Source organism: Hevea brasiliensis, chromosome 6 (assembly GCF_030052815.1).
Source record: "Hevea brasiliensis isolate MT/VB/25A 57/8 chromosome 6, ASM3005281v1, whole genome shotgun sequence".
In the NCBI taxonomy this organism is placed as follows: domain Eukaryota; kingdom Viridiplantae; phylum Streptophyta; class Magnoliopsida; order Malpighiales; family Euphorbiaceae; genus Hevea; species Hevea brasiliensis.
In genome coordinates, this window is record NC_079498.1 from 100805070 (window position 1) to 100822077 (window position 17008).

General features: G+C 32.6%; 3 protein-coding genes across 3 annotated transcripts; 1 reads left to right on the forward strand and 2 right to left on the reverse strand.

The window, feature by feature from the left end:
• Positions 1-620: 620 nt before the first annotated feature.
• Positions 621-3746, reverse strand: LOC110632388 (signal recognition particle subunit SRP54 2). Its single transcript, XM_021780603.2, has 9 exons — positions 3388-3746; positions 3207-3306; positions 2959-3112; positions 2667-2817; positions 2406-2554; positions 2009-2109; positions 1733-1890; positions 1449-1563; positions 621-1326 (listed from the first exon to the last, which is right to left on the reverse strand). The coding sequence occupies exons 1-9, from the start codon at positions 3616-3618 to the stop codon at positions 998-1000; spliced, it is 1488 nt and encodes a 495-aa protein (XP_021636295.2). The 5' UTR covers positions 3619-3746; the 3' UTR covers positions 621-997.
• Positions 3747-6070: 2324 nt separating this feature from the next.
• Positions 6071-6999, forward strand: LOC110632392 (uncharacterized). Its single transcript, XM_021780607.2, has 2 exons — positions 6071-6399; positions 6625-6999. The coding sequence occupies exons 1-2, from the start codon at positions 6079-6081 to the stop codon at positions 6805-6807; spliced, it is 504 nt and encodes a 167-aa protein (XP_021636299.2). The 5' UTR covers positions 6071-6078; the 3' UTR covers positions 6808-6999.
• On the reverse strand, positions 6972-15582 carry LOC110632387 (uncharacterized). Its single transcript, XM_021780602.2, has 11 exons — positions 15021-15582; positions 14603-14671; positions 14066-14158; positions 13335-13453; positions 12286-12481; positions 11107-11282; positions 10174-10303; positions 8621-8781; positions 8121-8212; positions 7827-7923; positions 6972-7363 (listed from the first exon to the last, which is right to left on the reverse strand). Exons 1-11 carry the CDS (start codon positions 15342-15344, stop codon positions 7318-7320), a joined length of 1503 nt encoding a protein of 500 aa, XP_021636294.2. The 5' UTR covers positions 15345-15582; the 3' UTR covers positions 6972-7317.
• Positions 15583-17008: the final 1426 nt, after the last annotated feature.

The window sequence follows — 17008 nt, forward strand, 5'->3', positions numbered from 1 at the left end:
TGATTTGATTTTAAAGATAAAAAAATAGATTAAAATAAATCGAACTGAATAGTTTTATTGATTTTTTATTTGATTTATTTTTATGAAAAATTTATGAATTGTATATATATAAATTATTTAATTTCATTGATTAATGATTATTAGATTCAAATTAAAGTTAAAATTAGACTAAATAACTTAAAATAAGTTTAAATTAAAAAATCAATTAAAAATCAAAACTAATCGATTTGAATTGAATCAAATTGAAATCGAGTGATTCGATTCAATTTTTCATTCATTTTAATTCGATTCGATTTATAAAATATATAATTCAATTTGAACTAAATGTTCATTGCTAATGTAAATGCAGCAAAGTTGCCCATAATTTTGTATTATCATACACGTATATAATATTTTTGTGTAGAACAAATCGATTTATATATTCGTACAACAGGTACACAAAATTCTCATGCAATATCCATGGAAATAAACCTTTGATTCGCAGATTCAGGCAGCACAAGATTTGATGAATCGACTGATCAACCTTACCATTGTTCAATCTAAACTCTTAAGGTCCACGAAGGTTAAACCATTAAAGTTCTCAACATACAATTTTTCTACCAGATAAAATGAACGGTTCGTTTGTGGAAATCCCCTGGGCAAATATCATTGAATAGAAGATGGAATTGCAAATTCTCAACGTCCTAACGCAAAATTCTGAACAATATACATCTGCTGGAACACTGATCTAAAATAAATTATTTCTGCTTCATGATCTAAAACCTCAATTTCCCACTATTTTTCATTCTTTCTTTTTAGATATTTTACTTTTCTCAACCCAATACATACAAAACAGGCAAAGTTAAATACCATTTCAATCCAAATGCATCAGCCTTTAAGAATTATCTAAGCTAAACAGTCAGTAGCATTGATTTGCTTGTATGCCTCTTCCGTGTTTTCGTCTTGCTACGCTTAATTGGAAACCAATTCAGATCATCAATGCAGTTCAAATCACACCCTACTTGTCCCCACCTCCAAACATCCCCATCATATCCTTTGCAGAACCCATTTGCTTCATTAGATTTTGCAAGCCACCCATTCCACCAATTTGCTTCAGCATCTGTGGAGGGAGGACTTTGCTCATGTGTTGTGCATTCATATTTCTGGACAAAGCACTCATCTCACCCTTCTTAGGAATCTTAAGTCCCTTCATTTTGCCCCAGATTTTGGCTAGACGCTTGTACTCTTCCAACATTTCCATTACTTCTCTAACTTGGCGGCCAGAACCCCGTGCTATCCTCATAATACGGGACTCATTCATCAGCTTTGGATTAGAACTATCCAACTCTGCAACACAAGCAGACAAAGATTAAGAACACACTAGCAGTTTCTATTTTCTATAACAAAATGTATATTTTCTCTATCCAAAAGGTAACATTCAAAACATAAATATTGAATACTTGACTTGCCTTCATTTGTCATTGAATCCATCATAGTCATATAACGTTTAATCTTCGCCTGGCTTTCCTTTTCACGACCTTTTGGCATTAATTCAGCACTAAACCCTGGAAGCATTGAAAATACCTACACAAAATACCTAGTGCATATTCAGCAGAAAGCTTGTAGGTCACCAATTACTACTAATATTATTGTCAATAATTTTTTCTATTACACAAACTATTTGCAATATTACCGCAAACAAAACAAGCCCTAGGTTCAATCTAACAGAGCAGAAAGATTCAAAGATGAGAACCTGGCCAATAGGACCCATTTTCAGTATGTTCTGAAACTGCTCATACATAATCCTCAAGGTAAAGTTTCCTTCTGATAGTTTTTGCAGAAGCTCAGGTTGTTGATCCATAGGAACAACCTCATGAATTTTGTCCATGAATCCGGACCAGTCACCCATTCCTAGATGGAAGATTATTATTACGTCATTACTCACAGCAATATGCAATCAAGTGAGGACAATTTCTAGAGGTTCGAACACAATCAAAGCAAAAGTGTCAAAACTGAAGAATGGGAATACCTAAAAGGCGACTAACAAAAGGTTTAACATCAAAAACTTCAAACTCATCCATATGCTCTCCTGTCCCAATAAATATAACAGGACTCTTTGTTGCTGCAACACTGTAAAAGTCATGCGAAATGCAAATCAATATTGTTACAATAGTTAAACAAGAAAAAGCATTGATATAAATCTTTTAAGTGTTACTATTAATTGTTAAAAAGTATTATTTTCTCTGTAAATAAATATCATTGCAAGAACATTCAAAAGCATGGTAACAAAAAGTTCTCAAAGTATTGGAACTTCAAGAATATCAGACTCCAAAGATAGTTAGAAACTAATTTACGCTCTTTGATAAAGCATTTAATCCAATTGAAAACATTAATGAAAAGGATACAATAATTGCATGAATACTTACGCACTAAGAGCACCACCACCCTTTGCATGACCATCCATTTTGGTAACAATCACAGCTCCAACTGCAACACTTTGCTTAAATGCTTGAGCTTGATCAAATGCGGCTTGACCAATACTGCTATCCATAACAAATATAACAAGATCGGGTTTCTGGAAGGGAAGGAAAAGAAAAAAAAAAAAAAAAAAGATTTTAGCACCTAAAATGCCTATAAATATCCATATGATTAATGAGATCATGGGAGCATGAAAGACCAGAATATACCGTTGCTTCAGAAACTTGGCGCATTTCTTCAAAAAGAGCAGCTTCCTGTTTATGGCGCCCACTGGTATCAACAATTATAAGATCACAATTTTCCTTCTTGAATCTTTCGACTCCTTCCACTGCAATCTTGACAGGATCCGATTCCATATAACTGTGGGCAAAAGCCAAAAACATTTGAAATTATAAAATGCAAATAAAATCTATACAGCTTATGATTTGCAACTTGATTACAACTACATCTCTATCAAAGTTTTATATCACAACAAAAGGAGAATTTCACGCAAATAATTACCTTCCATAAAATGGTATCTTAGCTTTGGTGGCATTCTGCTTTAGCTGATCAAAAGCACCAGCTCTGAATGTATCAGCACAGACTAGAGCAGGTTTCCAACCTTTTTTCTGATGATAATATGCATATTTAGTACATGTAGTGGTTTTCCCAGACCCTGAAAATTTTTACAAGACAGCATAGGGCGAATAAGTAAAACTGGTAAACGCTATGAATTAGCATAATAATAAACGAAAAGCCAGCACGCATACCTTGTAAACCAACAAACATAACAACACTTGTTTTCCCTTTCTTCGGAGTAAAAGATGGCTTCCCCGGATCCAACATTTTACATAGCTCGTTAAATATTGCCTACAATAATCCAATCAAAATCCCCGATTAATCCTAGAAATCGAAATTGAAGAATTGGGTTTCAGGTGAAATTGGAATTACCTGCTGGATGATCTTGCGTTTGTTGTGACCAGCAGCGAGATCATCGAGATTGACAATTTTCTTAATATTAGTCTGCATGTCGCGAACAAGCTTGAATTGGACATCGGATTGAAGTAGAGCGCGGGTGATCTCGTTGAGGCACTCGTTCAAAACCTTCTCATCGATGATTGTGGCATTGCTCATCTGCTGGATTGCCCGGGATATGCTCCCTCCCAGCTGTGCCAACACCATTTTCGATGATTATTACAAAATTCTAACAATTAGGGTTTCTGAGAGAGAAATTGGTGGTTAGGTTTTTGTGAAATTGAAGTATGAGAAGAGGGAGGGAGATAAGCTATTATAGCTGTGAACGATCATACGCCAAGTCGTATTTGGAATGGATGAGTTGCGACTGAGAAAAATATTTTACTTAAAAAAAATAAATTTTAATAACTTGAATGCTTAACTGCGTTCATATAAATTAGAAATACTTTGTTGTTAAAAGTAAGATAATTTAAAATAAATTTATGTTAAATATTTATCTCATGTAATTTTTTAAAATAATTAGTTATAAAAATTTTATTAATTTAATAAAAAAGTAAAATAAAAAAAATATAATATTAAAAAAAAAAACACATTCTAATGAACTTATACCTTATTTATTTATTATCTATAATTAATATTTTTCATATTATCAAAATTATTATATAAATTTTTAATGAAAAATTTTTTAAGGACATCTAATAAACTTATACCTTATTTATTTATTATCTATAATTATTAAATCATAAAGGACATCTAAAATTAAAGCAAGTGAGAAGCACCCACTCTTGCAAACTGAAGAAATTTTAAGAATTATCTTTAAATTTTAGAGGTTTTAATAAATATATTTTTAAATTTAAAAATATAATATAAAGTACCTTAAATTTTAAAATTTTATACAATATAACATATTGATATGAATAATTAAAAGTGGCGATAAGCGGACAATGCTATCATTTTTTTGAGGTAAAGTCTCTTTAATCAGTTGTTATATTTTATTACCCCCTACATCTGAGACTCTTTCATGCTGATCTGTAAAAAAAATCATATTCAGTTTTGTCACTGTTACATAGAGGAGAGAGAATTTATCATATTACTAGTACTCTAAATTATAAAAACTAATTATTAAAAATTAAAATATTTTTACTATATAAAATTTTAAAGTTTAAGAGATTTTATACTATAATTTTAAATTTAGATACAATTCAATTATAATCTTCGAAATTTAGAGACAGATATTGAAATTTATCCTTGTTGTAGTTAATAAGTGGACAACAAAGTTAGCTGATCTCTTAATAAAAATCACAGAACAATTACAAAACTCATTCATAATAGCTTGACAATTAGCAACTAAAACATCAAAATAAGATGCATCCTTAGACAATTGTCTCATAGCTTGAACCAAGAATAAGGAAGTTGTTTTCAAAACATGCAACAAATATTGTACATTCAACCAATTGAGAGCTTATCAAAAACAAATTTTCTCTGTTAACTTCATATTCAAGGAGCCATAAACCTTCATACAAATGATAAAGGATCTTCTCATGAGTGGCACTAATTCTTTATTTGATTTGAACAAGAAAATAATCTCTCTAAATCTTTTATATCTAAATTATTTTTATAAGAACTTGCAGCATATAATGTATAAAATTAATTCAAATTATTATGTGTAAAATTAATTTAAATTATTACGTGTCAATGGAGAAATATGTAGCACTCTTAGGTTCATTAATAAAAGATTTATATCTGCAAATTAAAATAAAAAAAAATCCAATCAAATAAAATTATTAATCATATTTTCATTTAGGAAAAATTTATATTAAATCCTCTCAAAAGGAGGACCAAAATACTCTAAATCTGAAGACAAAATAATAATAATAATAATAATAATAATAATAATAATAATAATAATAATAATAATAATAATAACATTTAAAATGAAAAAAGAGATTAGAAAGGGTTATTGGGAAATGGGAATCTTATAATTTTTTTTTCTTTTATAAAATCTTAAAAACTTCATTTTTATAAAATACACATTAATAATTTTATTTTTCTTAAAATGTTAATTTCTAAATATTACTAACTTTAAATTTTATTACATTCACAATTCAACATATAAATAATTATAAAAATAATTACTTAAAATTTCATAAAAAATTTTTATAAGGTCACAATTTACACATGCATGTAACAGTACTAGCTTTCTTTAGAATTGGTTATTTACAAAAAAAGAACTTAATTAAATTTTCATATGATTATGCTTAATTTATTTTTTTAAAATAAATTTTATTTTTAAATTAAAAAGAATGATTTTTTTTTCATTTCAAATATGATAATTGATAAAAAAAATTAATTAAATTAAATTCTTATAAAATTTTAATTTTCAGACAGAAGAATAAACAGGCAACATTCAAAAAAAGAAAAAAGTAAATTCACTAAAACAGAAGAAGAGAATAGAGGGAGGTTAAGATTTCTTTCTAATTTTGTAAGGAAAGAATAAAGCTCAAACAGTGATAATAAGGGAAAGTCACCCAATTATATTCTGATATTATTTAAGAAATAGAAAAATTAAATCCATTTTTATTTTAATTTTATTACTAATTTTAGTAAAAAAATTATTTAAAATAAAAAGTTTTTATTTTATTTTATTTTTTTATTTTGAAGTTTTAAATGTATGAAGCAATATTACAGTGTATTTCAATAATAAAAAGCAGAGATTTTGAAGGAAAGCAGATAATGGCAGCGGCAGTGGCAGCCATGGGAAGGGGAGCTCCTAAGCTCTGCTACTCATACTCCTCTCATCACCAGCTATTGTTAAAGCCCGCAAAAAAGAAGCTTATGAATTCCCCAAAGTTCTACCATCTCAAAACCCCAAATCTCTCATCAAATGCAAAGCTGAAAGGACCCTCTCCTATCCACGCTTCCAATCCTCCAATGGAAGAAGAAGAAGAAGAAACTTCGAGCATACAAAACACCAACAGCATCTCTCAGGTATTCCTTTCTCTCGCTCTCTCTATGGATGAATTAGTTAGCACAGGCAGAATGATTCTTGAATCTTGATTTTCTCTGATGTTTTTGTGTATAGAATAGGCTGTCACTGGCAAAGAAAACAAATACCCAAAACTGTGGAGAGAAAAATTATTACGTATTTCAGGGAAGGCAAAGGATAATGCAAAGATTTGCTGAAATATATGAATATTTTTTTTCTGTGAACAGGAGGACTTGAACTATTTGTGGAAACTAGGAGCTGGTTCTCTTGCTGGTGCAGCTCTGATCAAATATGGAAGCATCCTTTTTCCTGAGATAACAAGACCCAACATCCTCCTAGCTTTGATTATGGTATCAACTCCTGTAATTCTAGCCATTCTGGTTTTGCTCAGGCAAAGTCGTAAAAGGTGAAAGATTGTCTTGTGTTTTGGTAAACAGAACGTAGCCTGTAGTGCTACACATTTTGGACATTTGTAGATTGTTTTAAGTTTGATATTCTTCATTCATAAGGGGAAAGTTTTGTAAATACGTTCCTCCAGAAAGAGATTGGAACCAGTAATTGCCAATGCCAAGAGGAAGTCAATTGATTGTGAGATTTCATTATAGCATCAGCTTTATACATTGCTAAAATATTGCTTACATTTACTCGCTGTTGCTGCTCTAAACTGCTCAAAGAGATTAATCTGTAGTAGCTTGCCATAGACATAGATTTACAAGAGGGGAAAACAAAATTTCAAAGAATCTCCACTATAGTGCTATTGAATTTTCATCACAATGCTGAGAATATCAATCAAAGGAATCCATGTAAACAATAGCTTGGCCCTTGGGACCATGTCTTGAGGGGTGTACAAAATCCAGTGGCTAGTTTCAAATTAGTGCAGAGTTTGGATGCCACATGGTCACCTAGTGAAGATTTCAAACTCAGAGGTTGTCTTTCAGCCATTTCAGAGCTCCATTTGCAACAGACCTGTAAATTCAACAGCTTTTTCAGTTAATGCAATCTACATATATTGACGATGCTAGAAATGGATGCAAAGGGTTCATTAAAATTGAGATAAAATATCATAAAAAAAAGTTGCTTCAATGGGCAAAAATAAAAAATGTTTCAAATAGCAGGGTTTAATACGTTGATACAAACCAGTTAATGCTTTCCTTCTGCAGCCCTTAACCCTAGTCACACATATTCGACTAAATATTTACATAATCAAGCATCTTGTTTGCATAATCAAACCAAAACAATCCAAGCAGGATAGGCCCCAGTCACTTGATTCTCCAGAATTGGAACAGAACAGACCACAATGCCATAGAAGCTCAAAATTTTAATAAAGAACATATCTAAGAATATGCAACAACAGGCACTGAAGCTAAAAAGTAACTCAACATATAATCAGTAAATTATCAGTAGGATTTAAATTAAGAAAAGGAATTACCCAGCAAAATCTTTTAACTTCCGCCATACATCATTTTGGCCTCCTGACTCCTCACCTTTCTCAGCAACAGTTTCCACCTGACTTTCTGCACTTCTACCTACAGAAGCAAAACATAATCGTCTCCCAGAACTCAGCAGGAAGCATTTAAAATATATTTTCATCTCTAATTCAGATATTCAAAATTTTACCCAGGCAACAGTTTGCAGAGAAAACTATTCAAATAAAATTATCAGCATTTAGTTGATCTAGTAGAAGCAATAACAAACCATCAGCAAGTGAGAAACAATGGCTTACTTGCAGGTTGAGTTCTTAAGCGAGTTCGTGGTCGAGTGCTGGTAGTATTACTCAGAGAAGCAAGTTCTTCGAGTAACTCACGCTCTTTGAAACTGTAAATATAAGCAAAAACTATGGAGTTAAGCCTGAGAAATTAATTAATTATTTATAGTATTAGAGTACAATCACAGGAAAGTATTAAATAAGTACCACTCTGGACTAATCCATTAAAAAAGGGCCACAAACAATTAAGTACTATGTTTAGGCATTAAACAAGGTCATTTTCAGCTTGGTGATATTTAAAACAAAAGTACATTACTCCAAATTAATAGAACAAAGAAAAGGAGTAAAGTTATGATGTATCACACAGAAGATAGACCACGAATCTAGAAGAATGATGCATAAGACAAATGACTAACAATAGAAGGAGTAGCATATGGTCATCAACGGTAGAAATAATTAATTAACAATCACATCGAACTAATATTGATGCTAGAATATATAAAGAACATAATAAATACCTTACACGATTTGGTATAATAACCTTAATTGTAAACAAGTGATCACCGCGTATAGATGGTTTATTCAGTTTAGGTGCACCTTTCTTTGCCAGGACTAGAACATCTCCAGGCTGAGTACCTGCTGGAATCTGAAGTTCACTTACTCCTTCAACTGTCTTTACCTGTTTGAATGTCAAAATATCAATTCACTTTAGTGAAGAAGAAATTGGATTCTGTAGTGTATAATGTCTAAGAAGACACCATATGCTGGCAGATTAAAGCAAATTTTCTATCCAACGTAAGATGCCAGAAATGAGAAGTTAAAACAAAGCACATCAATCAGCATAGTGGTGGGCTGATACCACTGTATCTTCTCTATCTCTTCCTTCTAGGGCTTGACTAAATTCATCATTGAGTTGGAAAGACACAATAGCACACAATATTCATCATATATTTCATTATACATTTAAATAACTTGTTTCCTCTGTTTATGCATTTTTGTTCTGCACGAAAGAGGAAAATGTTTTGAGCTCACAAATCATCCAGTTATCCTGTGAAGGTTAACAGCTATTATGGACTCAACCTTTAGAAAAGACTGTATTCATTTGAAGGCATACATCTAACTGTCGAACAAATAAAAAGCCCCCCACCAATGCAAATTTATCCTGTCCTACCAGGTAATCCATGCTCACCAGCAAACTCAATGGAGAATCCCTACCCTGCTAAAGGTTGTGACAAGGATGGGTTTAGGCCTGCCCACCCACACTGATATTGCCTTGATTTTGAAAAACATATTTTTATATTATAGTTTTGACTTGTATAAATATGTAAAAAGTTGTTTATTTTTGAAAACATACAATTTGCTACCTAATTTATTCATTCTTTCTCTCATATATATATATTCTGAGCTACTAGCACTGTTTTTAATGTGATTCAGAATGTTAAGAAAAGGAAGTTCACACGCTGCATCAAGCAGTTCTAGTTTCAATTTTCATTAATGCCAGCAAAGCATAGCAGAAACTCTTTTTTAATATTCAAAACTTAAATAATGTGCTTCATGCCCTAGGGAAAAGTTCAATCATCTGCATTTGCTTTGTTGAGAGATTAGAAGTTGACATACACTTTGGACCCAATTCCTGATAGTTTAAACTAATAGGACTAGCAACAAGCTAACATGGCATCATGTCTGGCTCTGCTGAAGGTCTGGTATCAAGAATTGATACCCCAAGCCACCAGTGAAAGTTGATCATTAGCTCTGGATTTCTGTTTCAAAATTTCATGTTGTGTTGGATTTCAACTTTTTCATTGAAAATCTGTTTCAAGTTGCACATGCTAGTGGATCTAACACATGAAGGGAAATGCTTTATGAAAGCTAGGCATGCATCGTTGGCCTGTTTTCTGATAGGTTAAACTTTCTAAACCATTGGTATAGACTGATAAAAGGTATTGAAGAAAACTTGATCCACTTGTTTTTATTCAACTTAAATTAATAACTATCACTAGTTAAAAAGATTGAGTAAATTTAAACACAAACTCATCTTTACCAAAATTAACTAAAATAACTAAAAAATGACCTTAACTACCACCCCCAGAATTGCATCAAGATAAGTGATAGATATTGTTGAGTTGAGATTTATGCCATCTCTTTGGATTCCAGTTATCTCCTCAACATCCAGATACACAAAAAGATCTCCTGGAGGACCGCTGCCAAAAACCAAAATTAAATAGTGATTCAGAACCATTTAAATCAACATTAAATCTGAAACATCTCAAATTCTAAAATGACTAAACTTTTTGAATGTCAAATACTACCATTATTATTACTACAAATGTAACAAATTAGTGTCAAAAGAACTTGATAGAAAGATGATAAGGAAATGTAAAAAGAAATTGGAAAGATAAGAAGCTGCTCCTATGACACCAATGAGCAATCCAATTTAGAGAATATAAAAGAACCTAGAAGCCTTCAGTATCAGCTTAATCGTTTATAGCATCCATATTGCACCCAATGTAGTTCATTTGAATCCTAAAACGTTATGAGGAACATCTCTTATCATCATAACCATAAGCATGCTCTAGTTTCCTTATTGTTAAAGATTTGGGAAATCAATAACTCAAACAATTCTTCTATGCATGCAAATGATGGTTTGTAAACTTTCTATATTAGCCCTTTGAGGTGATACTCGCCATCAATCAAATAAACTTTCAAAATGTGAAGAAGACAACCAATTATTTGATTAACTGTACAAAAAATTGAGGCAATTTCTAATTTACTCCAACTGTAGATTTTATGTATTCTTCAAATACTGAAGTCTAACATTTGCTCCTACAACATCAATTCCCTTATAAAAGATCAAACATTATTTTAGTACCATAATTATTGTGAACCACAGGGAATAGGGCCAAAAATAACAAAAATTGGAACAACTAAAATTCATTAAAATAATATAACAAATAACCTGGTGAAGCCTGAAAATATGAAAAGCAATGTTCACCAACAAACATACCCTCTTGGTCCAGCATCACCTTCTCCTGCAACTCTAAGAATACTGCCTGTGCTAACTCCAGGAGGGATTTTGACTTTGATATTTTTCCTAACACGATTACGCCCTTCACCAGAGCATTTTCGACAGTATTCAGAAATGACCTCACCTTCTCCACCACAATTGGGACACATAGAAACCTAATATACACAAAATGTATATATAAGGAACACCACATAAATATCTCATGTCAAAAGTTGTGACAGGAGGACAAGCAAACAAATAGAAATAAATCAAAGTATAATATTCATGAAGTTAACAAACTTCTAGAATCAGTTATAGAATTCAGCTCTCTATGAAACATCATTTCTATTATGTGCTATGAAGTATGAACTAAAAGTTCTGTTCTTGCTCAGTTTTTGCATTGATCACGTATTTGGTTGGAGAACAATACTAGTCTTTAGAAATCATCATTTGTCACCACAAAAATATTGTGAGATAAAATCTGTATTAGTCTTCTTTTCGGTGCTGTCTTAGTGATTTATTTAGATGAATTTCTGTGGCTGATATGAAAAGGGATCAGAAAGCCCCTATTCTTTAAGATTGCTGTCTTGCATAAGGATATCTAATTATGCATTGTTTGATTATCTTCTTTACTCATAGAATATAATATCATTTTCTTCAAACTTATATATACTGTTGTTTGCTAACTCAAGCCATGTTTCCATGGGAACCATTTTTTATGCCATTCACCCTGGAAAATTCTTCCGACTGCATAGTATAGCAGCTAATAGTGCAATTACTGCTAATATTCCTTGCATATTGTAAAGCCATTTTGTTCAAATTGTCTTTGCTGTTGCTAACTTATTATACATGAATGCATTATATGTCCTATCCAATCTAATCATTCTATCCTCACTTTTTTAATACATTTCATGGAAAGACCTTTGCAACAATGGCTAATTGATATAGATCATTGAACTTAAATAAAATCATAGAAGCAATCATGCAGCTTCTGGTCTTTCGAACAAGTCAAATCATCAAATTTTGACTTACTAGTGAAGATGTCAAGAAAGCTCTGGTTTAAGAAAAAAATGAGATGAATTTTTAAAATTTTTAATATATTCTTCAGCTTTGGAATCAAACAAAAATTAGCAGCAAAAAAATAATAAATGTCAAGGAGTGCCAGGGGGGCCCAAATACCTGTGAGAACAAGCCAAAGGGTGTTTGCTCAGTTTTCATAACTTGACCCCTGCCACCACATGTGGAGCATATCCTCATCTTGGAGCCCATCTTTGCTCCAGTACCAGTACAAATTTCACAAGTTTCCAAATGAGAAAGCTCAAATTCCTTTTCAGATCCAAATATAGACTCAGAAAATTCTAAAGTGATGTCATAACTGCAAGACAATTCAATAGTCATTCATTTCAAGCATTTAAACGCAATTTCAGTTATACAAATTTATTAATGGGCTTCTCCTAATCTGAATTCATAGGACTGAAAATGAGATTGTTTATAAATAGAAACCTACATGAAGAAAGAAAAATGGTTCTTTTGTAATCTTTTGTAACTTCTCTTGAGAATTTGGAAAAACATCATTTTAATCTCAAGTTTGGGAAATATGAACAAAAACAATCTCAGATAAGTAAACCAACTTCCATTACAAAGCACACCCAGGAAAAGCAGGGAAAAAGTAAAGGGATAATAATTTACACCATTGCTTAAAATGTGCATTTTCATTTGGTGAAACTTGCACCTAACACAAAACAAGTGAGCTAAATATAAAAGCTAGACATTACACTTGGCTCAAAAGTTTTAAGTCATTGACAATGAGTTAATAATGTGGCATTAATTTAAGATAAATGCTACCATAATAAAGTTAAAGGGCAAATTGCTATTCACATCAGAACAAAAACAACAAACTTAAGAATGGCAACCAATTGATAAGCCCCTAAAATTTTACCAGATGCTTGTTTTGTGGCACCAAATTAACTGCACTTATCTGATAAGGGGATATTGAGGCAAAGTACAAGCAACTACTAACAAACATTGTAAGGCTTTGTATACATATGCAAAGCATTCCTTTCCCAACCTTCTTTCCTCTTTCAATCCATGATGTTTAAATGAAGTCAAAAAACAGATTAAGATTTAAGACTACATAAGATGATGAAACAAAACCAGTTCATACAAATCTATAGCACTTTATGTTGCAACATGTTGAGACAAACTTCCATCAGAAAAGCTTAACTCACCGTATGTCTTCACCCTTAGTAACAGTACTACGGCGGCGTGTGCTGAACCCAGTTTCCATGCCAGGAAAACCACCCATGGTTGACCCAAAGAATGTCTCAAATAGATCAAAAGGATTTGTCTGCAGAAGTATAAGTAATTTTGTAAGTTTGAATCTCTCTCTCTCTCTCTCTCTCTCTCTCTCTCTATCATATCCAATTCATCTATAAGATCACTACTCATCTTCATCAAGAACAAGAATTTGAAGAACTTAAAAAAACAAAAAATCCGTAAGACTTTTGGGCATATCTACAATTCAACATGCCAAAGAATGCAAACTAAAAAAAGCTAAAGCATGTAAAACAATTGATGGATATATCAACTCCACAATTTCACACAGCTAATCAAACATGACAAACAAACATGCAAATTTAGTTATATCTTAATGCACCTATCTAGAAAAATACAATTCTAACCATAAGCAACAAAATTGAATTTCTATAAATATTGGCACGCTATTGCTAGAAAAGATATAGAAGCCTATGCTTTACAAATTGGCAATCTCTATCGCATACAATATCATTAAGGGAAAAACTAACTGGCATGTAAAACATCGAAGCTGGGTTGCCCACTTGCCTCCAACAGTTGTTCACACAAGATAGCAATTTTGTCACCTTTTTCAGGTGTACATCAATTTTTCCTAGATATTATCGGAACACATATATATAAATATATATATTTATCAAGACAGTACCGTATAAGCACTTGATGCTCCTCCTACTGTACTCTTAACTCCAGCTTCACCATACTGGTCATACAGAGCCCTCTTTTTATCATCTGATAGCACCTGACAGTGTTGTACTTCAGAATTCAAAAGACAATATGACAAATTCAATAACTTCAACTGCAAAACATAATTCAGTTAAGCAAACATAACAGATGATGATATATATAAGCCAGGACTTGCATAATTAGCAAGATTTATTGAACAGTTTGTCAACCCTTAAGCTGAAAAGAAAGACTGGAACTATAGTTGAACCCATAAGTGAAAAATCCACAGAATTACTACAATAGAAAAACCAGTAATCCACACAATACACCTTCCAAACAAAGCAAGAGAAATTTGGACTAAGATACTTGACACGGTCATTGGAGGATAATTGTCCCCATTATAAGAAATAGATCATATAATTCATCCATAAAGTTATATTAATTGGACGCTATCATCTCAAAGTGTGAAGTCAAAAAGAAGTTCAAAGGCACATTGTGAGTTCAACATTCTTATTCATACCTCATAGGCAGCACTTATCTCCTTGAACTTTTCAGTTGCTCCAGGTTCCTTGTTAACATCTGGGTGGTACTGGAATCACAATAAACCTTAAATTTCAGGATTCCAAGAAGGAGAAAGGAAAATATCAGGTAGCATCCAAATAAAAAAGACACTAGATTAGATTAAATTGACATAGGACTGCAACAAAGTACCCACTAACAAATTTTAATTTTAATTTTACTTTTCTCATTTCTTTTCCAAGTCAATGAAGTGATTAAAAACAAAATCATCGCAACACATATTCGCTGCCCAAGATTTTTCACGTTTCTTCTATATACCCACCTAAAAGGCTAAAATCCCCCCATTGTGATTCAGATTTCTCAGCAACCAAATAAACAAGCAATAAAACCAATAGCTCCAAGAAATGAAAAATTAATACCTGGCGAGCTAACCTTCGATAAGCGGCCTTGATTTCTTTACCAGTAGCAGATTTAGGAACCCCAAGAGTAACATAGTAATCCCCGGAAGCATTAATCACAGGTCGAAAACGATTGGTGGAGGCCTGGGTCCTGAACTTTAGAGAAGTATGGGAAGGAGAAGTTAAAGAAACAGAGGCGAAATTCTTATGGGACCAAAGGTGGGTGCTACCCGTAAAGAACAATGATGAGGTAGAAGAAGTAGAAGAAGAGGAGAAAGGCGAAGAGAATCCCAGAGAAGGGACGAGAGAGAGAGTTGTGGTTGTGGCACTGGCAGCAGCGGCCATTGAAGAGAAATCGATTGACGAAATTGGTTTTCAACAAAGGTTTTCGGTCTTATCGTTCATTTTTTTCTCGCTTGCCTTGCCTGGTTAGTGTAGTATCTCCGCCAGAGAGAAAGAGAAAGAGAGGGAAGAAAAGGCTGTGTATTAATGGTGGCGTGGACGAACGAGACGAGAGCATAGAAGAGGAGAAGGAAGTGTGGGAACCAAGAGAGAAAAGATAGCGCATGTGGTCGGTGTAACTTTTACACTGCACACGTGCTAAAATGTGTGCCTTCACTTTTCTTTTCATTTTCATAGAAAATCAAAAGAGAATTTCAGGCTCTTTTTCATTTTAGCCAAGTGAAATTATCAAACTTTCCAATGTCAAAAGTCTCTTAAAGGGATGCATTCTTTCACATGACATATAAACAAAATATTTTTAGTAGAACATATAAATTCGCTCCTTAATTTTATATAAAAAAAAATTAGAAATATTTTAAATAATATTTTAATTTTATTTTATAAAAATTGAAATGTATCACAAAATAATTATAAGAATTATATTATGATATATTTAAAAGTTTAGAATGCCTCAAATTTTTTTTTTTTATAAAATTTAAGTGTATCCCTTTGATGATCTTTTTAGTAAGACTGCAAAATTTGGAAAACAAGTTGCTTTGCTATCAGTTCCCACGCTTTCTTCTGATAAAAAAAAAAAAATCTCATGCTCTTTTTTTTTTTTTTCTTTTGGGTTACATTCGGTTCTCTCCAGCCTTCTTCGAGGCTCCCCTGCCCCTCATTGGGCAGGAAAGCTACTTCCTCAATCCGGAGGTAGAAAGAGTAAATAACTTTTATTTTTTGGTTTCCTTGCAAATCTGTTCTCATAGTGAGGGTTCTCCTAGATCTGCTCGTGTGATTACTAGCGCGCTTGCTAGAGTTTTGTATTGTCAGCCGTTGTTGCTTGGTATTAAGCGTTATGTGTGTTGCTAGGGACACTATTGGCTCTAAGAGTTGAGCTTGTCGACACATTTGTTGCGTCCAATTTCTCAATGGTTAAAATTGATAAAGCCAAAAGCATTGGCAGATTCATTTTCAAAAAAGAAGTCAAGTGACCCTCTTTATATATATATATATATATATATATATATATATATATATATACCTCGTAAATTTAATCTTTTTGATTTAGGAATTTTTTTTCACATTAAAAGTTTAGTTAAATTGATTTAATTTTATTTTCAAATGTTAAAGTTTTGATATTTGAAATCAATTTAAAATTTTTATTTTTGATATGTAATTTTTTTTATATATATTAATCCTAGAGAAAAAAAAAATTTTCTAAATTCGTCGCTCACCCAAATTACTGTCTTGCCTGCCCATTGAGCCTCGGAGATCCTTCCCTTTTTTCTCGGTTGAATAGAGGCAGCGGACTACTGCTTGCAAGGGACTGGCTTCACTCGTCTCAGGTGGTGCGGCCTCCTCTGCCGGCGTTTCTTTGTTCAGCAAAGTCGTTCCTAGCTACAGGTTGTTTGGTGCAGTGCTAAAGGCGACTGATAAAGCCTTCTTGCTGTCCGGGTTGGGTATCTGGGTCAGATCCACTCAAGGGCTTCTCTTATTTTGGGCTCTAGGCCTAGCTTTCTTCTGGTGCTTGGGGTGGATCAATTTAGCTGGTTCCTTTCATGTAATGG